Source organism: Periplaneta americana, chromosome 5, assembly GCF_040183065.1.
Source record: "Periplaneta americana isolate PAMFEO1 chromosome 5, P.americana_PAMFEO1_priV1, whole genome shotgun sequence".
NCBI lineage: Eukaryota > Metazoa > Arthropoda > Insecta > Blattodea > Blattidae > Periplaneta > Periplaneta americana.
Genome location: NC_091121.1, coordinates 57,556,133 through 57,583,681, shown reverse-complemented (window position 1 = coordinate 57,583,681; position 27,549 = coordinate 57,556,133). Strand labels below are relative to the sequence as shown.

General features: G+C 33.8%; 1 protein-coding gene across 1 annotated transcript; it reads right to left on the bottom strand.

Annotated features, from left to right (window-relative positions):
• LOC138700486 (protein takeout-like) lies at positions 1-24,276 on the bottom strand. Its single transcript, XM_069827092.1, has 6 exons — positions 24,154-24,276; positions 17,754-17,846; positions 6,904-7,051; positions 6,073-6,206; positions 4,499-4,648; positions 1-289 (listed from the first exon to the last, which is right to left on the bottom strand). Exons 1-6 carry the CDS (start codon positions 24,212-24,214, stop codon positions 129-131), a joined length of 747 nt encoding a protein of 248 aa, XP_069683193.1. The 5' UTR covers positions 24,215-24,276; the 3' UTR covers positions 1-128.
• Positions 24,277-27,549: the final 3,273 nt, after the last annotated feature.

Here is a 27,549-nt window from a genome sequence, read left to right as displayed (position 1 = left end):
CTTTAAAATTAGAAGAGAAATTTAACATACAAATGCTTCCTCCGTAAATACTCTGGTTACCTTATTTCACTTTAATCAGTTAAATGTAAGCTAAACTAGAGATTGCATTGCAAATAGATTTGAAACAGTTATGACAGAGTTTCTGGAATTAATAAATCAAACGGTATTTGTTTAGAAATACCATTTGCTAGTTTTATAAACATTTCTAAGAATGATGCAGCTATGTGTGGCGTGATCTCGTCGAAGACCTCCTTCCAGTTCTCGTCCAGAAGTTTGTTCATTTGGTCACCTGCAAGCAATGAGTTCTTAACTCTAACTGTTTGAAAATGAAAGGGAGTGAGACTATAACAGTCAGCATTTACTTCTGCTGTTTCTAATTTAAACCAAATCCTCTGAGTCACAGCAAAGAGGTGACTGAAGGTGCCTAGAATGAAGTGGTTCTTTCTCTTAGCAAATATTAGGCCTAATAGCAGTGGTATGAAAATTTATATTTGAGGGATTTTTGCGTTTTGTCTACAGGAAACTAATATCATCATTCAACTTACAAGGACATAGAACATTTGACTTCTTCTGGCCTTATTCATCCGTCAGTTTCTTCATTGGTTTGTCTTGAATCCTTCTTACATTTGGAGAATATTGCATTGTTACCGATTAAATTCAGCTGTTAAAGAGTATGTAGAAAAACGAAAGGAACCATGACGATTCGACTGCTAATTTTGGTAATCTTGATATGGATGTTCAGTTTACATATCCAATCCATAATAAATATAGTTATAATTTGAGTCTGCCACTTACGAAATTTTAAATTTGAATTTTGAATTCATTTTTTGTGTATTCCAATAAGTCATAATGATAATACAAAAATGTGAAGTCTTGATTGTTCAGTCTTTGACGTATTTATTGGAGCAAAATATCAAAAGGTTATTTTTGCTAATACATATTAGTGAACGTTTTCGCCCTTATTATGGGTATCATCAGAATAATGAGTGGATATCTATGTAAAAGAAAGTAAATTCATGTTAAACATATTGCAGTAAACAAGTTTGAAATTTAAAGTAACCATCAATAAAAAAGTAAATGATTAAAAATAATTAAAGGTTACATATAAAATTTATTAGAAAATTATGCATATTTAATAAAAACGTGCTAAAATTGTCTATATGAGATGAGTTAATTTTTTTTAAGAACCAGTGCTTATCTATCATCACTAGGTTATGTATATTTTACGGACAACTATACGAATGTGAGAAGTAACTGTAAGTAACACTATTTATCTAGCAATGGGGAGAAATTAAAATATGCATACTTTTTACAAAAAGTCTACAAGAAGAAAGCTATCTGCAAAAAGAATTCTGTCATTTATATTAACATTTTTTGTCACTTGTTTTACTAGAATTATTTTTGCAGATAGTTATGTTCTTTGTAGACTTTTTCTAATAAATTTTATATGTGTGTATGTATGTATGTATATATGTATGTATGTATGTGTATGTATATATGAATTTATTCACACTGCAAATGAGTATATACCCGGTGGCTGTGGTAACTAATTACGCTCAATAATGACAATTAATAATAAACACAACTAATAAAAAACAATAATTAATAATAATTATAAATAGTAGTAGTAATGATAATAATAATAAAAATAATAATAATAATAATAATAATAATAATAATAATAATAATAATAATAACAAGAACGAGGAGCATCCTAAGTTAAATGAAGCATGATCACTTAAAATAACATTTCAAGTAAATCTAATTTGTATCTTAACCCTATGTTCGAACTAAGACTCACGAGTGTGATAGGATTATACTTGCACACGTACCTTTCGGCACTACACTTATTTCGCTGTCAACTCACTCACTGCACTGATTCTATCCTGATTTCACTAACACTTCAAAACCATTTCACTTTTCAAATACTTTGCACAGCCACTACACTTACACAATAGACTTCACTGACACTACACACGTCATCTTTAATAATTTTTAATAATTTATTTTTTATTGATGTTTGTTTTAAATTTCAAACTTGTTTATTGCAATATGTTTAACATGGATTTAGTTACTTTTACCTAGATATCTACTTATTAGTCTGATGATGCCAATAATAAGGGCGAAAACATTCACTAATATGTATTAACAAAAATAATCTTTTGATATTTTGATACAATAAAAAGTCAAAGACTGAACAATCAAGACTTCACATTTTTGTATTATCATCAAATTGTATTAGTACAGAATTAATTTTCAGTCACATCACATTACAAAATTATATTTCCACAAATATTTTCAACTTGTATAAAGTCATCTTCAGGTAGTGAACACAATAAGTAGTAAATAGAACACAGGTGATATACATTAGGTGAACATTTGTGTGCATTATAAACATGTAAACGTGTATAAAAACATTATAAAATAATATGTGAACACAAATATGGTTTAAGTCTTATTAACTTGCAATGAATCACATTTGTAATACGTTAAAATAGTCTTGTAATATGGTGACTACACTTCAATTGATTTTTTAGATGTTGTGTAACTAATCTCAGTCAGATTGTAAGTACAGTAATGGCAAAAAAAAAAAAAAAACCGGACCGACCCTTGTAGCTGATTTCAGAGCCTTGTTCACTCCAGAGCACGATAGACTGGTAACTAAGTCTTTCGTGGTTGATCCGAATTCTGTCTGGAAAGGAAACTTTTTTTTGTTCCTTATTAACATTTATTCCCAATACTTTTCGATTGCACCGATATTTTACTACTTAATTAACTTATTATTCCCAGAACATGAATTTTACCAGCTTCTTTTCTAATGGCTTTCGAAATGGGCTACGTCAGCAGTCGAAACTACAACAATTTCAATAGATTACTCGCTATCTTGTGAATGCGGGCGTGGCATGCGCAGTGGCTCATTTCGGGCACTTTGATTATTCGTCGGTCCGGTTTTTTTTGCCACTACTGTAAATATTTGAAGTTTTAAAAAAGGTATTAAAATATTTCAAAGTCTAAAAAAATGACAGAATTATCCGCAAATGATACAACGTTCAAGGAAGGAATGATGCTGATATTGGCATTCTACGTATTATTACAGATCTCATCTTAGCTACGTTGCTGAAAATTCAGATTGAGCTGCAACAAAATAACTTCTTCTAGTAAAGGAACCACCCTTTCACAATGCTCACAACTGATAAAATTACGCACGGGTGACTCTAGTTTCACAGTAAACCACCAGATGTCACATATCACCAGAAACACGAAAGTAACTAAGCTGGTACAATCAAAGAGTTTGTAATATATTACAAACTCTTTGGGTACAATTTAGCCGCTGGTACCATAAGGGCAACCTTCCCATATTTGTTTGTGTAGGTACCTGGAAGACGTGGTATTTTACAGATTGATTAATCTAGTTAATTGTGAGTCGTATTATTTTACATATTGATTCTTGTAGGTACATGCATGTGAGTGCTGATATTTTACAGCTTGAAGATTTTACAAATTTATTCGTGTAAGTGCATGTGAGTTCTCATATTTTTGTCAGAAATTTTCGTCTCATTAAAAATTATTATACTGAGGAGAATAAAATCTCGTTAGGGATAAGTATAGACCTGAGTTTGAGGATATCTCTGTCTTCCATTATTTTTATTAAAGATGAATCAATATTTCTGTTGAATTCAATGCTCTTGTATTTATTGCGTGTTCTAATGTAGGACACAAAAGCTCGAACTATGAGATGCGATTTATTATATTTCCCTATCATACGTTATTTTTCAGAAAAATAATATTAATTTTTGCGCTAAAAGTGCTACATTTAATTCCCCATTGAATATACAAAATCCTGCCAATATTTTAGGAGGAATCACTTGAGATGAATGGATGGATGGAGAGATGGGGGTGTACTCCAAAAACAACTTTTTAGTAACAGGCCAATCAAAAATGTGTACTACATTTTAATGAAAAGATATTTTTTACAGCATCACAATACTTTTTCGTATGCATCAGATATTGTTGGGAAAGTAATGTATTTTGAGAGAAATATGAGGAAAGAAAATAGACATCACAATAAAAGGTAATAAAATGTGAAAGAAAATCTGATTTATAAAATATACTCTCATATTTGCCTGAAATGAAGATCCACGATCTCGATTGTGTTGCTGGACGAAAAATAGAAGAAGTGAATTGCTTGTCATGGTAGAAAGAATATGCACAGTAACAGCGCGTCAGTCGAGAATATCCAGTAAGAACTGGAATGTCCTGGGTTCAATTTCAGGTGAAAACGAGATTTGAAAACTTCTAGAAATGCTACGGCTCCACCGGGCCTTTACCGGTGGTAAAAGGATAACAAAACATGATATGCATTATACTACTACCGCTTTATTATCAAATTCCCTACATCTATCGACTCAGGATGATGATGCGTGTAGATTTTATCCATCTGACTGCAAAACGCATAATTGTTATCACGGAAATTGCAGTGAAGAAAAGTTTGTCTTACCGAGGCGCTTGTCGCCGTTGAAGAGGTTGTCGAGTTGGATGTACATCCTCTTTGGGTCCAGGTGGACTGTCGCTGAAGTCAACAGTATGTGGTCTACTCCATTAATCTTCTCGATCGTGAAATCATATCGAACCATGCATTTTGCATCGACTGTTGGAGAGAGAGAAAAAAAAGAATTTACATATGTATAAATGTTTTTTTTTTTTTAATATCCATTTCTTCGGAGGTTTAAAAAAATTCTGTTTAGCACTAAAAGCAATTGTTCTCGTACAGTGTTCTTAAATTATAAGCTCTTAAACGAAGGACTAATATATTGAAACATGTAGGCCGATTGAAAATAGTCTTAATATTGTGCTAGTTGAGTGGTTATGATCTTGTGAATCTTGTCTCTTCAGCCATTTAAAATTAAAAATTTGTAATGTAATGAATGTAAAATTAAAAATTTGTAATGTATATATATATATATATATATATATATATATATATATATATAATATGTGACTAATTGCAGGAAATGGGACCAAAAGTTGGATTTTTTATTTTTTTTTGTGTTTTTTTTTTTTTTTTGTGGAGAATGAAATACTGAATATTTAAAAAAAAGTCGTGGTTCTACGTGCTGTAGTTTGTAATATATTACTTATTGAATATTGATATTACATTATGCACTTTTAGAGAAAAATGGAAATTAAAATTTTCATTTGTTTCATTAGCAACTATAAGAAAGATTTAAGTATTTAAGAAGCACTGTCTAAAACTACGTCCTAGTTTAGTACCTATGGGCCGTATTCATAGATATTCTTAGCGCGGACTTCCGGTGGATGATCAGCGAACTAACGTTTTTCATATTCATAAACCAGTGTTAGCGATATCATATGATATGAATCCTGTACAAGTAACCAGTCGATAGCCGGGGCTAGTTTAGCACTCTCGTAGCGCGGACTACCGAAATGACTATGAATAGCACCCTTAGTAAAAAAAAAAAAAGAGAAGCCTACAGGTAGGACAAGGCGTCAAAACATTGAAATGCAGTTTTATACCGCAAATTCGTTATTTTGTTCTCCCGTAAAATTTTCTTTCACGACTTTAGGTCCCTTTTCGAGCAACGGGTCACATATGTGTATATAAGTAAAAAGAAAATGTTTTGGTATTATCAGAGATATTGAAACATTCATTTTGAAATAGTGCCAAAGTAGTCTTTTTCGTAAGTTAGTATCTCTTTGGACTGTCGATATTGTGTAATGTGAAGCACCTTTGTACCTACTTGAGTTGTTGTTTTTTTTTTTTTGTATCTTCATATTTAGTCCAAAGTTAACAAATTTTTTTCGTGTGACGGGTATTGTTAAGTATAAACAAAGCCCCAAGAAAATTGATGTTACTCGTCCCTGGAGGAATAATCTCAGCAATGTCTGGTCTATTTGTGAATGACTGTTTATACCGCTGTCACTGTTGATCAGCGACGAGTACTGAACACAAGACATACGTTTTAACGTTATGCGGATGAATGTATGTGCCGTGGTTCAAAACATTGCTTCATTTGTGATTAGCCTTATGTAATCCTTGTGCAAGCCTCTTACCCAGAGTGATGTTGATGTTTCCTGTTCCTGTTATTGGCAACAGAAGGATCTGTCCTGATACGTTGTACGTACTCAACACTTTCCATTGAGGAACGGTAAACAGGATTGCAGAGCGGCCCTGATTGAGGTCAGTTCTGAAATAATATTGATTTGAATGCCTTGTTCTAGACATTTTTATCTGGGGAGGAGCATCCACAGAAGGGTGAAATTGACTAGGGTTTCAAATTAACAAATAATAATCTATTAATACTTTTGCAGCGTATGATTACATGCCGCATGGTGAGCCTACCGTTTGAAATCTGCTCTACAGTCTTGAATTGCAGCCAGTATTCAGTCTCTTGCACATTATTTAATTCAGAGTTTAAGCAGAATGCACGATGGTTGATCTCTATGCTCCACTTCTGACCCATTTGGAATAGATCATAATTTACAGCAGCATTTCTGAAACTTTTTTGAAGTGGGCACCACTTTTTTAAGTCAGAACATTTTCGCGAACCACCTTACTCTTGTTCCCTTCGAAAGCAAATTTATAATTTTTGTAGGATATTTTAATACAGTATACTTATATTTTAAAATAGAATCAATTAATTAAAATTAATTTTATATTAGTATTAAGTAATTAAGTTAATGTTAATAGAAGAAAATTTATTTTCCTTTCTTCTAGTAAATCACCTCTGCTTCAAGCTCGAAAAAATAATGCAAGTTTAAATTTATTAATGCACTTTTGTTGGCATAATTTGCACTTTTTATGGGCATATTTGCATGCATGTTTATTAGTCTTTTAGGACATGAACTTACGAGTCCTGGTTATAATTTACCACTGTTACTCACGAGAAGTTCTGCATGTACGCATCCTTCAATCCTAGGAGCTTGACATTTCTCAGAGTCATATTCAGTTGTCCCCTTCCCTTCCCTTCCGATAGTTTCAGCTCTTTCATCTCGAAGGGGTCGAGTGGGGGTAAGTTGAATATTTTTTCACCTGGAAGAAATGCACATACGTCACTAACTCTGTGTGGACGAGAAACATAATTTCTGTATCAATCGACATGTATTGTGATGCTGCAAGAAATTTGTTGCATAAAAAAATACATTCTCGGTAACTGTGCAACGAAAATTTGATATGCCTTGTTTGTACAGCGATATGTACAGCTGTCAAAAAAAAAAGTGGCCGCACTCGTGAACAGCGAATATTTTCAAAGTCCACTTCGGGTCGCGGCGATGTTACACGATGCATGTGCTTGTACAAGCACTTCTAGAACTATGAAAGTGTTCCATGTCTGCGCCTCGTAGGCCAGCGGTAGAGTGCTTGTTTAATGATTCAAAGGTTGTGGGTTCGGGCCTTCTTCAAGTTTTCATTTTATTTTTTAATCGTTCTTTAGCGATGTAAATGCTATTCAAATTATCATTTATATCCAGTTATCGTTCTTTATGGATATCACGTTATTTATATTTTGTTATCGTTCTTTAGAGATAGGAATAAAATTCAAGTCATCATTTGTATTCTGTTATCGTTTTATAACGATATGAATAACAATTATTATTATTGTATCTCCAATGGTGGTTAGCCCTATTTTACATAATGCATGTTAGGGCTATAGTTTCATACACAAAAAAGATAAGCATAAAGAGAAATAGAAAAGAAAATTAAATTAGCTTACACGATGTAAACAAAACATAAACAAACCGTAAATTAGGCATTGCGATTGCAAAATAAATATCAGGTATCAATTTGGAACATTCAAAAACATTAACAACACACATACGTAACACTTCTATAACACAAATACGCAGCTTTCCGTACCATACGTCATAAATTAATACACAATAGTCACACAGACACAATCAAACTATAATTACGACATTGCGACGACATCAAGCATCACATAACTGACTCACATACATAACAAATCAAGCATCCGTTACAACACATACACTTCAACATAGTAACCACACTTTTAAAAGTTACAAATTTGGCTCCAAGAAGAATAAATAGGACACTGTTACTAATTACTATTCTTCAACAATTTCTTAAATACATCTGTAATAAATCTGTGAAATTCCGATATGAATAATATTCACGTTTTTTATATTGTTATCGTTCTTTAGCGATATAGATAATATTCGAGTTATCATTTATATTGTTTTCCTTCATTAGCATTATAAAATAATAATCAAGTTATTTATATTGTTATTGTTTTTTTGGCAATTTAAATAATCTGTATTTTATGTAAGTAATTATTATAACACAAATAACCATCTTTCTTTGTAAAATAGGTTATTTTATTTAGATAATTAAATAAGTATTATATAATATCTTATATTAATTAAACAAACCGATATTTATCATTTATATTCTGTTATCGTTCTTTAGTGATACTGTATAAATAATATTCAAGTTATTTATATTGTAATCGTTCTTTAGCGATATAAATAACATAAATTTAATATTAGGTTTGGAAAAATCCAGTTGCATAATACTGGTATTAGTTTTTCTTTTTGTATTATTACATTATACTATCTTGAACCACAATAAAATGAAAAGGAGTAACGAGGAATTGTACCTGAGACGTTGACATCTAAATTTCGACTTTCGTCCGCTGAGCTACGAGGGCAAAAGTGTGGAAACATTTTCGGAAAAATTGGCCCAATCACACTCTAAGATTTTCTGATGATTCGTAGAAGCTAGTCCAGGATGCGGGGGGCAAAGGCTAATTGAGATTTCCCGGTCTCTGATCGGGTCAAACATCCTGATAGAATTAATATTTAACCCTTGCCGTGACTTTCGGTGAAGTCCGGAGGGCCCAATTAGTCAAATCCACTCTCCTCATCTCCACGCTTGGGTCCCCTGGAATTTAATAAGATGCGAAAGAGATAGTGGTGTGCGGAAAGCAACGGGATGTTACTGCATTTAGGCCTATCCTTCCCAAGAAAAACTGCAAACATGAACAAAGGAAGCTTTTAATAGAAGAAGAAGGATACTCTGCGGACCTCTGGAAAAAGAACTAAGGAAGAGACTAGTGAAGTGCTTTGTGTGGAGTGTGGCATTGTATGGGGAAGGAACATGGACATTACGACGAAATGAAGAGAAACGAATTGAAGCATTTGAAATGTGGATGTGGTGAAGAACGGTGCGTGTGAAGTGGACAGACAGAATAAGAAATAAAATTGTGTTTGAAAAAGTGAGTGAAGAAAGAATGATGCTGAAACTGATTAGAAAGAGAAAAAGGAATTTGTTGGGTCTCTGGTTGAAAAGAAAAATAGACGACATTAGGATATGTGGATAATATGCGGAGACTAAGAGGAAGGCAGATTGGAGATTGCTGGGTTTGCAATGAAAGACCTGCCCATGGACAGAACACTTATGTATGTGGGTATGTTCAGAATGCCTGGAATATCGTGTCTAAGAACAGTCGCTATTTGCAAAGACTAGTCGATTCCATGCCCACTCGACTGCAAGATGATCGAGATTAGAGGAAGATAGACTAAATATTGAATTGTGGCTTTTTGTTTTGTTTTTTTGAACGCTTAATTGTTTGAATGTTTTAAGGCCGACGCCAGTAAATTTGTTTTGTTTATGCCACGAAAGATATTTTTATTGAGAATAAAATCTTTTTTCTTTCCATTTGCAGCCACAATATCATAATGATAAAGTCATGGCATAATATATTAATGAACCTGATGTTAATTACTAAAATAATTGTAAAAGAGAAAGGAGCCATTATGTATAGTTTGTCTCTCTCAAAAACATAACAAAAAAGAACATAAAAAGCACGAGGTTGTAGTCGAACGCAGGACCTCATGAATAAGAGGCCTGAACGCTACCATTACGCTATCGAATCACAGAGAGAATACTTCAATTATAACTGTAGATATCAGGCGACGTGGTCCAACAACATGTAACATCGCCTGTCTGCGAATTATAGCGAAGATACCCGAAGGGAACTTAATTTCAGGAGAGCGGCCACTTTTTCTTTTGACAGCTGTACCCTGCAATATTAGCTCGTTTTATAAGTTTCCGCTTATTTGTTTAATATATAGCTCATATGTATATAATGAACTTCTCACATTGTTTAGAAATTTTACTGGAATTTAAGTTGCTATGAGAATGGGAATTATTTATTAAATAAGTTATGTACTAGTAGAAATTCGCGAGAACTTTTACCATCCTAGTTCCATATTCGAGTACCGGTGGAATACCGTATTCCTGTATGTCAACATTAACATCTGTGCGGTATTAGAATGCGTTTGCAGAGGCGAGGCTTTTGTATGTTCAGTGTCCTTCATATTTGATGCTTCCCTTACATCGCAAGCTCAACTACACCGCGAAATCTGTCGCCGTTTCTACAGCAGTATCTTTAGTTTCTGAAACTTGTCTTGTGGGAAAAATGTGTATAAACAACTTAGAAATGGAGACAAGCACATCTTACTTGTGTCACAGAATATTCGGAATGTACAGCTTATGTTTTAATACTTGACACCTCCTATGTTTGTTCTGAAATACTTGACTAATCTCTGTTTGCGAAATGTTCGTAATTTTTGTTGGATGTTTCCTTTCACTTTTTACGTAACTTAAAACTACAAAAATTCGTTTCAGTATGCTATGCAAATCAGAATTTCTTGTGCTGCACTGCACCAATGAATAATACTTTCATTGTTCTCAAACATATAGGAAAACCCTATCTCTTGTACCACATTACGTACGAATTAATTAGTACTTTTGTTGCTCACAACAGACTGAGGTGAACAGCACGCATGCAACGCTCGATAAACGCCCTTTAACTTCGTCGTTACGACAGGCACATTAGGGAAGCAACGTTTCTATACGGTAGGTCCCGTGTAATCATATACAGAGGGCTTTTTAGTTACGTAGCTGAAGCCCGCGTGAAAGCGTTAGTATGTTAATAACATAACACACTCGGAATCCAGACGTTCCCCTTACCCTTCGCCAAGCCGCGCCTCAGCGCCCGCCGACTTGCGTCCCCCCTTCCGCGCGCCCTCCCTTCTGCCGGACGCGTGCTCGACTCCCGAGGCAGCGAGAACTTTCCAGCATGGTTGCCACAGTATATATAAATTAAGCTTCAGAGAAAGACATTCACAATTACTGAAATCTAGAGTAGGCTTATATGCCATATCATTTTAAGCTGAATTATTTCTACTGCACAATTTGGTCACTAACAGATAACTATAAGAACACATTTGTAATTGTGGAAATTGTTTCTTGAACTATTCGGCGAAGATTTCGTGGTCGAATAAGATGCAACATCAATTAGAAGAAAGTAGGATTAAAATAGATGTTTTATGGAAAGCATGTAAGTTATATAGAACATTGTCAAATCGTGAGAATACAGCACAATAATGTTACGAAGGGAAAAAGTGATGTGTATATACATACTTATACCTACATACATATACATACACATATACATGCATAAAAAGCCACCTTAAATAATCGCATTATAACACGTTATTTAAAACTCATACATCTCGTTCAATATTCGTATTCTAAAATATTCTCTTAGAATAAAACTTGTCGGAAAGATTTTTTTAAGCAACCTTTGTTATATATCTTTATCATAAAAACAATAATAATCGACATATTTTAATTTTTTTACTTCAGTGTCCCTTATAACCCCCTTTTAAAGAAAGTATTTTGAATGCTGTGTTGTTCTTTAGTCATCTGTCCGAAGACAGGTCTGAACTTTACAAGTGTTACCAACATGGCGAGGAGATTATTTATTTATTTAAATATTTATTTATTTTCATTTACTTGTTTATTCGTTCGTTAATTCGTTTATTTATTTATTTATCCGAGTAGAGTAAAGGCCCGTTCACAATGAAAATTAAACATAACCGTAACATAAACACAGACGTTTGCGCCCAGGCTACCAAATGGGATCATTCACAATGATTCACATAATCATTGACATAAACATGAAACATGAAACTCCAAACTTTCATGCCTATGCTTACGTGATTTTCAAACAGAGCACAACCGTGGAGCGCTGATGTATACGACAGAATATGAGGAAATGGCGTCGTTGTTATGTTTCCATGGTTACCAAGTATGTTTGCTGTTATGTTTATGTTCCCATCGTGAATGATGGTATGACTTCTTGATTTTACCGTAACGTTCATATTCTTAAGTTAACGCTTACGTTATGTTTAATCTTCATTGTGAATGAGCCTTGAAAGCTATGAGGCTTGTCTTCCACACTACCAGAAGTGAAATATACATTGAAATAAAACAAAGCAGAAATATTAGTAGTAACACTTAAATATAAAATCATTATCATGCACATTAAAGAGCTTATATAGGTACCGTATAATAATGATGTATTGAGTAAACATTATATATATATATATATATATATATATATATATATATATATATATATATATATATATATATACAAACAATTAAGTAATTTAGTTGGGGTAATTTCGTCATTTTTGTAATTTAATAATGGGATACGGTGGTCAGTTCTTTTTCCCCTCCATTGCATAGGTTTACATCGCGGATTAGCTACAATATTACACTAATCAGACTTCAGATGCATACAAACAATTGTTCTTCCTCTGACACACATCACCAAGTGAGAGGTACAGCTGTCAAAAGAAAAATTGGCCGCTCTCCTGGAACAAAGTTCCCTTCGGGTATCTTCGCTATAATTCGGAGACAGGCGATGTTACATGTTGTTGGACCACGTTGCCTGATATCTACAGTTATAATTGAAATATTCTCTCTGTGACTCGATAGCGTAATGGTAGCGTTCAGGCCTCTTATTCATGAGGTCCTGCGTTCGACTACAACCTCGTGCTTTTTATGTTCTTTTTTGTTATGTTTTTGAGAGAGACAAACTATACATAATGGCTCCTTTCTCTTTTACGATTATTTTAGTAATTAACATCAGGTTCATTAATATATTATGCCATGACTTTATCATTATGATATTGTGGCTGCAAATGGAAAGAAAAAAGATTTTATTCTCAATAAAAATATCTTTCGTGGCATAAACAAAACAAATTTACTGACTTCGGCCTTAAAACATTCAAACAATTAAGCGTTCAAAAAACAAAACAAAAAACCACAATTCAATATTTAGTCTATCTTCCTCTCATCTCGATCATCTTGCAGTCGAGTGGGCATGGAATCGACTAGTCTTTGCAAATAGCGACTGTTCTTAGACACGATATTCCAGGCATTCTGAACATACCCACATACATAAGTGTTCTGTCAATGGGCAGGTCTTTCATTGCAAACCCAGCAATCTCCAATCTGCCTTCCTCTTAGTCTCCGCATATGATCCACATATCCTAATGTCGTCTATTTTTCTTTTCAACCAGAGACCCAACAAATTCCTTTTTCTCTTTCTAATCAGTTTCAGCATCATTCTTTCTTCACTCACTTTTTCAAACAATTTTATTTCTTATTCTGTCTGTCCACTTCACACGCACCGTTCTTCACCACATCCACATTTCAAATGCTTCAATTCGTTTCTCTTCATTTCGTCGTAATGTCCATGTTCCTTCCCCATACAATGCCACACTCCACACAAAGCACTTCACTAGTCTCTTCCTTAGTTCTGTTTCCAGAGGTCCGCAGAATATCCTTCTTCTTCTTCTATTAAAAGCTTCCTTTGTTCATGTTTGCAGTTTTTCTTGGGAAGGATAGGCCTAAATGCGGTAACATCCCGTTGCTTTCCGCACACCACTATCTCTTTCGCATCTTATTAAATTCCAGGGGACCCAAGCTTGGAGATGAGGAGAGTGGATTTGACTAATTGGGCCCTCCGGACTTCACCGAAAGTCACGGCAAGGGTTAAATATTAATTCTATCAGGATGTTTGACCCGATCAGAGACCGGGAAATCTCAATTAGCCTTTGCCCCCCGCATCCTGGACTAGCTTCTACGAATCATCAGAAAATCTTAGAGTGTGATTGGGCCAATTTTTCCGAAAATGTTTCCACACTTTTGCCCTCGTAGCTCAGCGGACGAACGTCGAAATTTAGATGTCAACGTCTAAGGTTCAATTCCTCGTTACTCCTTTTCATTTTATTGTGGTTCAAGATAGTATAATGTAATAATACAAAAAGGAAAACTAATACCAGTATTATGCAAATGGATTTTTCCAAACCTAATATTAAATTTATGTTATTTATATCGCTAAAGAACGATTACAATATAAATAACTTGAATATTATTTATACAGTATCACTAAAGAAAGATAACAGAATATAAATGATAAATATCGGTTTGTTTAATTAATATAAGATATTATATAATACTTATTTAATTATCTAAATAAAATAACCTATTTTACAAAGAAAGATGGTTATTTGTGTTATAATAATTACTTACATAAAATACAGATTATTTATATTGCGAAAGAACAATAACAATATAAATAACTTGAATATTATTTTATAATGCTAATGAAGGAAAACAATATAAATGATAACTTGAATATTATCTATATCGCTAAAGAACGATAACAATATAAAAAACGTGAATATTATTCATATCGGAATTCCACAGATTTATTACAGATGTATTTAAGAAATTGTAGAAGAATAATAATTAGTAACAGTGTCCTATTTATTCTTCTTGGAGCCAAATTTGTAACTTTTAAAAGTGTGGTTACTATGTTGAAGTGTATGTGTTGTAACGGATGCTTGATTTGTTATGTATGTGAGTCAGTTATGTGATGCTTGATGTCGTCGCAATGTCGTAATTATAGTTTGATTGTGTTTGTGTGACTATTGTGTATTAATTTATGATGTATGGTACGGAAAGCTGCGTATTTGTGTTATAGAAGTGTTACGTATGTGTGTTGTTAATGTTTTTGTATGTTTCAAATTTGATAGCTGATATTTATTTTGCAATCGCAATGCCTAATTTACGGATTGTTTATGTTTTGTTTACATCGCGTAAGCTAATTTAATTTTCTTTTCTATTTCTCTTTATGCTTATCTTTTTTGTGTATGAAACTATAGCCCTAACATGCATTATGTAAAATAGGGCTAACCACCATTGGAGATACAATAATAATAATTGTTATTCATATCGTTATAAAACGATAACAGAATACAAATGATGACTTGAATTTCATTCCTATCTCTAAAGAACGATAAAAAAATATAAATAACGTGATATCCATAAACTATGGATATGTTATATAATATTTGTTTGTGCAAAACGAACTGAAATTTACTATAATAGCTTCACTCATTCAAGATTATAGCGATAATTAACTATGAAACCAATAAATATTAATTTGCATTTCCCTTTACAACAATAATAATGGAAATATGAATTAATGGTGTAACTTACGTGTACCGGTGCTTCTAGTGTAGGCTTACGTATTTAACAAAGTGGGATGAGGTTAAGCAATAATAATCACACCAGAATTGGAAATAAAACGTGATCAATAAATTTTATTGCAACAGACTTTTTCTATGTGTCTAGTAAAGCAGAAAATAAAAATAACAACAAAATTAACAGCTATAATTATAAACATATCCTTTGAAGAAAAAAGTAGGCCTAAGCAATAATAATCCCATCAGAATTGAAAATAAAACGTGATCAATAAATTTTATTAAAACAAACTTAATTTTTCTACGTCTTTAGTAAAATAACACATAAAATAATAACAAAATTAATAGCTACAATTAAAAATATATCCTCTGAAAAAAAAAACAGTAGACCTAACCTTTATTTCTCTGGAAATTTAGCAGCCTAAGTGAGAGAACTTTAACCGGTATCTAATGTCCTTTCGGTTAGACTGAAACATTTCATTGTGAAATTTAAGGATATAATGTATTCTAAAAGTCACAAAGAACTTCAAATTAACAGTTTTGTTTCTGCACAGCATTCTTGTGGAAACCCAGGAACCTTTCTGAATCTTTCGGAAATCGGAAAAAGGATAACTCTGGCCTCTTTCTCTTACTGTTGCTACAATTTATAGCACTACAAACGTCTCCTTCTTGTCCCCTATTATTATTCCAATTATTATATTTTAGCCATTAACATTTTCATTATAACCAATAACGAACATTTCACAAGCATCAATGTGAAATACGCAACGAACTAGCACTCGATAGAAATACGACACATTCCAAAGTCGATCATGGACAGTCTATTGTTTCTAGTTGCTAACCGCTTGGAGCGCTTTATCACGAGATTTGCAAAAAAACACCTCAAGCTTCGCGACTGTCTATAGTAGACTGTGGTGGTACTGGAGTGGGAGAGAGCAGTGACAGCGGCAGTCTGGAAGGAAGTACAATCATACTGAAAACATTTCACTCGTATATAGAGTACCTAACACGTGCACACAGTCACACACTACTACAAACTGAAGACTGCATATTTTTGGACGATTAATACTTCCCACTCCGCTCGGCTCGGCTTGGCTGTAGTAACAAAAGAATCTACCTGCAACCCCCCCCCCCCCGCACCGATGGCAAGAATAGCTCAGGTCCCAGCACTAAACTCGTCGATGGAAGACAGTACGTCTGACATTCCGCTTTTAACCATGTAAACATCAGGCCGAGCGCAAGCTTGCCTGGCAGTACCCGCTCCTTCTCATACCAAGCGTAGTATGACCCAAGCGAGCCCAATGGGTTGTTACGAAGCCTGTGTCTAGTTTAACTGTACGCAAGACAAGTTTAGATGCGGAGAGGAGACTATGTTTTAGTTAATGGAAATAGGATCTGAAGCATGGAAAAAATTGTCTTGAGTAAATGAAAAAGAAACACTTAAACCAGAGGGTGCTGCAAATGCAATACGTATGGAAGGATTTTAAAAGTGAAAACAGGTACCTCAGGCATGTTGCGTCATATATTATGTAAAGTGGAAAGAAATGTTCAAGATAGCTAAAATATTTTTAAAACTGATCAAGATTTTGTAGTGGAAAGTTGTGTGAAAATGTGCGCGAAAGATTTGAGACCATTTTCTACTGTGGAAGGGGAAGAATTCTTAAAGTTAGGACAGCCCCTATCGGATATATTTTTTCTCCTTAAAAACAGCATGTAGGCTATTTAGACCTATTTCAAAAATTGAAGTTTTGCGACAAATAAACTTGGAAATTAACAATAAAATAAAAAGTTAATAGTTATCTTAGACACAACTTTTATATTTATTGAATCCAGTACTGACTGTGAAAGCTAAGTACACGTAAAACAAAACAGAAGAGGCACGATAAGAGCCTGCCATCCTAGGAGCAAGCTCACGTGGAATCCGACACACAACACAACACATAAACTTGCTTCTATTATTGGATTAAATGCGCTCTTGCCTTTTCACCAGTCCAAGCAGGTCAGGCAGGCTGAATGTTGCTGTATGCACAGTTCTAGTTCAAACATATTTAAAAATGCCATTTTCGGTCTCAGGACATTTTATTATACATGTTAACACCAATTATTTTTTAAAAGTGAAACTTACGAGAACAATTTAGGAACTTCTCTTGAGCGTTTAGAATAAATACTGTAGCCTACTGTAAATAATTCAAATTGTTTGTAAGTAACATTGCACAAAGTTTTGGCTAAATCAGTTCCAAGCGCATTTCACTGTATTCGTGAATCACCTTGTACTGTACATAATTAGACCGAGAATGCGACTAAGGTCTTCACACCGACGCGGTGTGATTTGTTAGTGTAAGACGTATGAATTGTTATTTACTTACCTTTGACGAGGTGTGGAATTATTTCTCTGCCTCTTTTCACCACACATTCTTCAAAGTTTGGGTCTGAGCGTGCGCAGACTTTGAAGTAAGAGGCTGTAATAGAACACAAGCAATGTTGTTATTCCACTTATAGATGTAACTAATCACGACATGTCGGAAAGCAGACTTGCGGTGAAGGAATTCTCTGACTTACCATGAAGAATGGAGGTATGACGACCTATCTAATCAGGAAATTAACCAGTTGTAGGAAAAACGAGGCAAGGCAAAATTGTAAATCAAAGCAGAGACATTGGAAGAGTCTTGGAAACAAAATTGACAGTGGTACCTTGATTCCCAAGAGCTTAATGGAAATACGTCCTCTGTTAACATACATTTTTAAGCGATAAAATGTATAAAAGGAACAAATTACTTTTTTCTTTTTTGTTTTTTCCTAAATATTTATTTTCATTTATTCCATACCGCTTAAAATTACAAATAATTTTAATTTTAAATTTTTTACTTTGTTATTTAACGACTCAATGTCAACTACGTGGATATTTAGCGTCGAAAAAATTGGTGATAGCGAGATGGTATTTAACGAGATGAAACCGGGGATTCGCCATAGATTACCTGACATTTGCCTTACGGTTGGGAAAAAACCTCGGAAAAACCGAAACCAATTAGTCAACCCAAGCAGGATTCGATCCTGCGGCCGAGCGCAACTCTTATTGTCAAACAAGCGCAATAGCCGATTGATCTACGCCGGTGGTTGAATTATACTTATAATAGAGCTGTAGTACAAGTACTTCTTTTACACCCTACACACCTATTACAGGCCGAATTGTACTTATAACGGTCTGTAATCGGTATGGAGAGTTTAACATAAATACTTGTACAAAATTTGGGGGGTGAGTTCTCGAAAAAAAAAATATATAGAAACTCTACTCCTAAATGTTGGGTTTAATGAGTTATAAAATTGAAAGATTACATTCAACACATGGGTTTCGAGATACAATCCAAGAACTTTTTGCTGCAGTTTCGCTGTTATTTCTAGGACAGATTTATCTACTAATGTCTGTATTGCATTTTACCTATAATTAGATAAACTTCTAAAGTGCGCGGGGTGTAGGTATCACCCTAGATCATATATGTAACAGACAGGTCATCGCTATGTTAAAATCGTTTGCACTTTGAAGAGAACGACCGCCAGGATCGCCAGCCGTCCGCCGTAAACGAACACGAGATGGCAGTACAGTCGCTAATGCAATTCAAATGGTAATTATGACGTGACTCCTTATGTAACAACTAGATGGCAGCGTAGTAAACCTGACAAAAGTTGTTAACGTCAAAGACTATAAGGCCGACGTATCTGGGGTTTATATGATCTAGGGTATCACGTAAAATTACTTCTCAAAATGCTAATATTGGCGTTTTTTCAATGTTGCCACAGTTACCAGATATCACCAAAGTAAGTAAAAATCGCTGTGCTATGTACTGAAACAATTATACCGGCAGTAATAATAATAATAATAATAATAATAATAATAATAAAGGTCGAATTTATCAGTGACAGGTTATCGTATTTTGTACTTAAGGGTAGATGATGCGATATCGTAGTTATAAATGCTCACGCCTCTACAGAAGAGAAAGACGACCATATAAAGGATAGCTGCTCTGAGGAATTGGAACACACTTTTGATAATTTGCCTAGATATCACATGAAAGTTTTATTGAGTGATTTTAACGCTAAAGTAGGACGGGAGGATATTTTTAAACCAACAATTGGAAAAGAGAGCCGACACATAAGTAATAATGACAATGGAGTTAGGTTAGTCAACTTGGCACATCAAAAAATTTAATTTTCAAGAGTACAACATTTCCCCATAAGGATATTCATAAATATACTTGGACTTCTCCAGATGGAATGACACACAACCAAATACATCACATCTTGGTAGATAAACGGAGACATACTAGTATAATAGACATTCGAACTTTCAGGGGGACGGACTGTAATTCTGACCATTATTTGGTAATTGAAGAATTAAGAGAAAGACTATCAGTAGTCAAGCGAGTAGAGGAAGAAGCTAATATTAATAGATTCAATATTCTGAAATTAAAAGACGACGAAACTAAGCAAAGTTATCAGGTTGAAATTTCAAATAGGGTTGCTGCTTTAGCAACTTCCGACGAAGCTAAGGAAGAGTTAGATGTTAATAGCGTGTGGGACAATATCCGAGATAATATCAAAATTGCAGCTGAGCAGAGCATAGGCTATCATGAAACTAAGAAATAGAAGCCATGGTTTGATGAAGGTTGTTCCATTGTAGTAGATAGAAGGAAACAGGCAAAATTGAAATTCTTACAGGATCCAATTGAGGAGAATAGAGATAATTATTTCAATGAGAAACGAGAAGCAAGTCGTACACTTAGGAATGAAAAGAGAGATTACTTGAAGAAAAAACTGAATGAGGTAGAAATAAATAGTAAGAATAAAAATATTTTCGAGATTTATATAAGGGTATAAAGGAATTTAAAAAGGGATATCAGGCAAGGGTAAACGTGATTAAGGATGAGAATGGTGACTTGCTTGCAGACTCTCATTCAATCTTGAACAGATGGAAAAACTATTTTTTTCAACTACTAAATATACATGGGCCAAATAGAAATGATCGGGACGAAATTCAAATACAAACTGCTGAGCAATTTATAACGGAACCCATGCTTTCAGAAGTCGAAATTGCGATAGAAAATTTGAAAAAGTACAAGTCTCCAGGTATTGATCAAATTCCAGCTGAAGTAATACAAGAGGGTGGAAGCGCATTATCTAGCGATATTTATAAACTTGTACTTGCAATTTTGGAAAAGGAAATTACACCAGAACAATGGAAGGAGTCCATAATCGTACCTATTTTTAAGAGGGGGGGACAAGACTAACTGTAGTAACTTTCGAGGAATATCACTTTTGTTGACGTCGTATAAAATTTTGTCGAATATCCTTTTGAGAAGATTAACTCCATATGTAGATGAAATTATTGGGGATCATCAGTGTGGTTTTAGGCGTAATAGATCAATATTGATCAGATTTTTTGTATTCGACAGATATTGGAGAAAAAAATGGGAGTATAAGGGTACAGTACATCAGTTATTCATAGATTTAAAAAAGGCGTATGACTCGGTTAAGAGAGAAGTTTCATATGATATTCTTATTGAATTTGGTATTCCCAAGAAACTAGTTCGATTAATTAAAATGTGTCGTAGTGAAACTTACAGCAGAGTCCGTATAGGCCAGTTTCTATCTGATGCTTTTCCAATTCACTACGGGCTGAAGCAGGGAGATGCACTATCACCTTTAATTTTTAACTTTTACTCTAGAATATGCCATTAGGAAAGTTCAGGATAACACAGAGGGTTTGGAATTGAACGGGTTACATCAGCTGCTTGTGTATGCGGATGACGTGAATATGTTAGGAGAAAATCCACAAACGATTAGGGAAAACACGGAAATTCTATTTGAAGCAAGTAAAGCGATAGGGTTGGAAGTAAATCCCGAAAAGACTAAGTATATGATTATTTCTCGTGACCAGAATATTGTACGAAATGTAAATATAAAAATTGGAGATTTAACCTACGAAGAGGTGGAAAAATTCAAATATCTTGGAGCAACAGTAACAAATATAAATGACACTCAGGAGGAAATTAAACGCAGAATAAATATGGGAAATGCCTGTTATTATTCGGTTCAGAAACTTTTGTCATCTAGTCTGCTGTCAAAAAATCTGAAAGTTAGAATTTATAAAACAGTTATATTACCTGTTGTTCTATATGGTTTTGAAGCTTGGACTCTCACTTTGAGAGAGGAACAGAGATTAAGGGTGTTTGAGAATAAGGTTCTTAGGAAAATATTTGGGGCTAAGAGGGATGAAGTTACAGGAGAATGGAGAAAGTTACACAACGCAGAGCTGCACGCATTGTATCCTTCACCTGACATGAATTAGGAACATTAAATCCAGACGTTTGAGATGGGCAGGGCATGTAGCACGTATGGGCGAATCCAGAAATGCATATAGAGTGTTAGTTGGGAGGCCGGCGGGAAAAAGACCTTTGGGGAGGCCGAGACGTAGATGGGAATATAATATTAAAATGGATTTGAGGGAGGTGGGATATGATGGTAGAGACTGGATTAATCTTGCTCAGGATAGGGATCAATGGCGGGCTCATTTGAGGGCGGCAATGAACCTCCGGGTTCCTTAAAAGCCAATAAGTAAGTAATAATAATAATAACAATAATAATAATAATAATAATAATAATAGTAGGTAATAATAATAGTAATGTCTTGTTCACTTATTTACCATATCTTATTTTATATTGGGAGGTGTTTTCTAAGGAGTTCAATAATTTGTAAGAAATTTATTTTTCACTAGTTCTCTGGTGCACTCGTATAGGCCTACTAAGAAAAGAGGAAAGCAATCAAATGAAAAACGGTATTGCTGTTTTCTGCCCTTTTATTCTTCTAAATTATGTTAGCTGTAATACGTTATAATTTTACATGTTAATATATAGTGTAGCACAATTTTATATGGCAATAATGTAGATATATTCACTATCTAGAAATCAAATTCATCACAAAATCCATTACATTATTACCACTACAATGATTTGAGCGTACATGCTAAAGGTCGTGAACACATTTTAGGTATGAGAAATTAGTTAATTTATTTGGACACATTATAGAGAACTATGGCGATTGGGACACTTCATGTATATCTCACAGGGTCATGGAATCATTAAATTTTTGTCTGACGAGAAGAAAATATGTTTTCTCAAGGATATTTTGAGACCTACTTTTGAACGTACTTCAAAGGAAAATCCATGATATTTAATACTGCAATAAGGAAATACGTAACAAGATTTCAAGAACAGCTTTCGTCTCAAAGAAATGGTTTGAATCAGTATGGGCGAATTGCGAAGTGCAAACCATAGAAAGCAGATGAATCTCTTGCAAAAAAGTGGAGCGGTAAATGTGAAAATGGACGATTATATTATAAAACCATGGATAACATATCCAATCAAATAGCGGAGCGATTTTGTGCTATTACTAAGCTGGAATTTTTGGTTCTTGTGAATGAAGATACATTTTCCTCTTAGAAGTCTAATTTTCCCGACACACAATTAAATAAACGTAATTTCATTCCCTACGCTAAATTATTAGACGTTGTTAAGCTAAGAAATAAGCTGATCGCTCTCTAATCTTCTCCTGAATTTGAAAATGAACCAGTGCACAAGCTGGTACCATACATGAATACCAATAATAAGCTTATACACAGTTAACATAATATTACAAATTGACTTCACTAAGTCTGTCAGTATCGGCCAGAACTGCATCAGTGGAGAGATCACTTTCAGCATTAAGAAGAATACATAATTGTACCAGAGCAATTCAGTCCCAAGTAATAAAATCAGAAATACTTTTCGAGTTATTGACCGATATCACTTACTAGTTTGATAGTCAAAATTATGGAAAAGATGACTTCATTGAGAATAACTTAGTTCATGGAATATGGAACCTAATAACTTAATCGTGGCTTGCCACATGGTTCAGTTCTCAGTACTATACTTTGTAATATTATGTTAGTTTTCTACCTACCGGTACTCCAATATATCTTAAATGATAGTCTTATTATTGGCAGATGATGTGGTGGTGATGTTGCCTAGACCAAAATATCACAGCCCACAATTAATAAACACACTCTCAAAGCCGAAAGTTCTTTCCAACCCTGGTTTGACACAAATAGAAATTCTAACTTCATCAATTTAAAGGAAACTTTAGTAATAAAACAGTATTCCTCATATAATATACAATATGAAATATCTCTAAATACCATATCGTTATCTCCAATATTTCTATAGACACTAAATGATCTAGTAGTTGATATAACTTCGATAAATAACCAACTGAAAGAAACACCTTACAATAAACCTCCTATTAATAACTTCGAACGCAATCCAGCTTACAAACATAAATTGCAACCAATTTGTTTGTCAATACGTACCAAAATTTGAAGAGACAGACATCAAGTTTTATTAAGTTAAACAGAAAAAGAAAAATGAAACACTTCTATATTCTAATTCCTAGTCGATAATTGGATAAGAAGATGACATTCCAATTGAAGTAATTATCTCTGAAATGGGATCTGTTTGTAGAAATCCTTCCAAAAGATTAGTTACTGTGTGACTCCTATTAGAGTGCCAGTACAGAAGAATAAGAAGTAAAATAAAAATTTAATAAATGAACTTTTAAAATCAGCACGCAGTGTAAAAAAGACTTTAGTATTGGAAATTAACACAAGTTAAATTAAATTGAATATTCGGAACTGTGGAAAAAACGTGAGATTTGAAAAGATGGAACGTAAGACTCACGAATTACGGAAATCTCCGCGTGGGCGAGGTACAGTGTGACAGCCAGCAAGATCAGCTTCATGGTGATAAGTACTGTACAGAACAGCCACCAGCACCCAGCCTCTGTCTACATTTATAGGAAATGTTGAATTACTTGTCCTTCTCTTGGCCATGACTTCAAAGCACTCCTAATGAATTAATATAATTGTTTCGCTTTGCATATTAATGCAAGCTTTATGCAATTCCATGTATTAGTGAACGTGTATGGCATTAGAACAGGCTGAACTAGTTGTTTATTCTTTATGTGGAGTTTGTTTTGTGAGTCATGCTTAGGGTAGGATTTTTACGTAATATTGATCCCAAAACATATGTAACTAAAAACGTTAAAAATACGTACTAATTTATCTAATATCAAAATTGCACAGGGAGTTTAATGTTGTCATTTATTAAAAAATATTGTTTTATTTTAAACTAGCCATACCTGTGCGCTTCTCTGCACTTGTAAGAAATAAATATAATGTAATTACATAATTAAAATTATACATTTGGTCCAGGGAACTCCGTGTTTGATAGAAGTATAAACCGTTTAATATGTTACTTAATTGAAATTGTCTGTAAATAATTAAAATACATTCTTTTGGTCCAGAGAGCACTCATTTGATGCAAAGATAATTCCTTTAATATGTTTCTTAATTGTTGTTATATGCAAATAATTAAAATAGAATCATTTGGTTCAAGGAATATCCGTTTTTGATGCAAGGATAATTCGTTTTACATTTTTATAAATTGTCTTGAATGCATCCTTTAATAAATCATTCCAAATTAAAGTTAATATATAGTGGATTATATACGAAGACTTTTTTATGTTGGCCTCACTGTGCATATTTTTTTTCTTTATTAAGTTTATGTATATACGCTTTAACTTCTGTGGTCATGTGACGTGTTTAGAATATGTGAATATACCACTGGGCCATTTTTACTCTTGTTGAGTTTCTATTGTGTTTTGTAGATGGCTTGTGTTTATGTAACTGATTATAGATTTTTGTTAATGTTTATCGTATTGGTAATTGAGGCGGTGATGAATCATGGCATGTAAATTTACAATCCGGCGTTTGCCATTGTGATTAAGGGAAACCATGAAAAACCCCAGTCAGATTGGTCGGTCACAGAGTTTGAATCCGGGACCTCCCGAATGCGAGTTTCAAACCCTACCGTCTGAAACAACTCGCTCAATTGTGCATCGTTGTTTATGTAAATAAAAAATGAAAGTGAATGTGGTACATACTGTAAATATTATTTTAAGAAACACAGGAAACTAATGTGGGTAAATTATGAGCGCAGGAACGCCATTTCGTGACACTTTGTAGTGAGCTCAACGATAAAATACTAATTTTTACTTCATATGTGCTGTAATCTTGGTCCAGTAAAAATACTCATCTTTACGAGAAAACTCTTAAAAATACTATTATGTTCTGTGAACAAAAAGAAACAAGTATATAAAATTATAGTTTTTATAATGGACCACATGAAGTTAAAATAATCAAGTAATACAATTACGAGAGAATATCAAGTTTTTTGTGCTTAAGATTCTATTTTATTCTTACCTCAACCCTCGATTCACTCAGGAGTTACCTTAATGGCATATAGCATTACGTCCATCTAGAGAGACTACACTTTCAAATAGTGAAGAAATTATCCAAATAGGTTACGTAGCTTCTGAGATTACTTCATGCAAACAAACATTCTCTGTATATTAAAATTGGTAAACATTTATGTATTACCATCATAGAATACTTATATCTGTATAAAAATAGTGTTACATGAATAATATTCTTCGTTTTTTCTGTGCAAGGCCGCTTTAAATAGACGGAGTCATTTGTTTTCATTTCAATATAGCCTATTAATCTGAGGCGGCACTGATAAAACTTATTGTCATCTTAAAGCTCGTGTATCTCTTTAATATCAGTCGTATGAAAATTTTGCATAGAACAAAACTTATCGGAAACTGTTTTTAAAAACTTTCCTTATGCAAAGTTTTTCATAAAAATCAATAATAAGAAAGATATTTCGATTTATTTAATTCAGGCCCTCTTATAATTCTCCTTTTAAATAATATATTTTGGATGCCATATAGCCTAAAATCTAAACTAGAACCAACTTAATTTAAATACCAATTTTCATAGAAATTGGTTCAGCCATTATCGCGTGAAAAGTTAACAAAGTTCCACACAGACACATACAAAGTAAAAAAAAAAAAAGCGATTTTTGGTCTCAGGATGATTAATTGTACATGTTGACACCAATTATTTTTGAAAAAGCGAAAATTATCAGCAAAAATTTTGGTTACAGATTTATTATTAGTGTAGATAAAGAACAAGTAATTATTAACTTCATACAAGTTTTTTTTTTTATACAAGATTATTCGAGCCATCCAAGTGATACCACAGTGATTAATATTGAAGGTATTACCAAATAATATGATTTATTTTCTATCTGAATTCGGCTTCGGAGTTCCTGTCTCTCCACATTCTTGTTAGTGAGAGATACCCAGAGGTATTTGAATTTATGTACTATGCCAATTGTAGGAAATTTATGCAGTATGTAGCTATTACACAGTCCAGGACCATATTGTGAGTGAGCAGTCTATGTTTTATCCAACTGAATTCTTGCATTCTTTGAAACTGCAAGAAATGCCACCACACAATTTAATACTCAATATTGGATCACCAATAATGCTATTCCGAAATATTGACCCACCAAAATTATGCAATGGAAGAAAAGTTGATGTGAAAAAACTCATGATATGATAGATGACAAAACCGAAAGAAAAGATGGTTTTATTTCACGTATTCCAATGATAGCCACTAACATGTCTTTAGGTTTTAAGCAACTGCATCTTCCAGTGCGACTAGCATTCGTAGCGACTATATTAAAATAAATCCCAAGGAAATTCGCACATAGTTGCAGGTGTTAACTTAGAAATTCAGTGTTTTTCACATTGTGAACTATGTAGCAAACATTAGTAGATAAGAAATGACGGGTAACTCTGGAGGTAGGCTAGCGGTAGGGTGGAGGTAGGGAGTGACTGGCGGTAGGGTGGAGGTAGGGAGTGACTGGAGGTAGGGGGTTTTATGTGACGTCAGACCTAAATTATGACGTCATAAATGGCTATCTAAGAGTTAAAGGTTAAAGTGTGACGTCATGCACACTTGCAGGTATGTAATTGAAGTAGTGGCGTTTGAATTATGCATGTTCATACAAGTTTGTATAGTTAATTGTAAGGGGGGGGGGTGAAATACACAAGTTCATACATGTTTGAAAATCCCACAATCGCTATCTGCTATGTGTGCAAATATTATGCTGATTCACATCCGGTGATTGTTCTTGCAGCGTCTTATGTTATACAAGGGTGGAGGT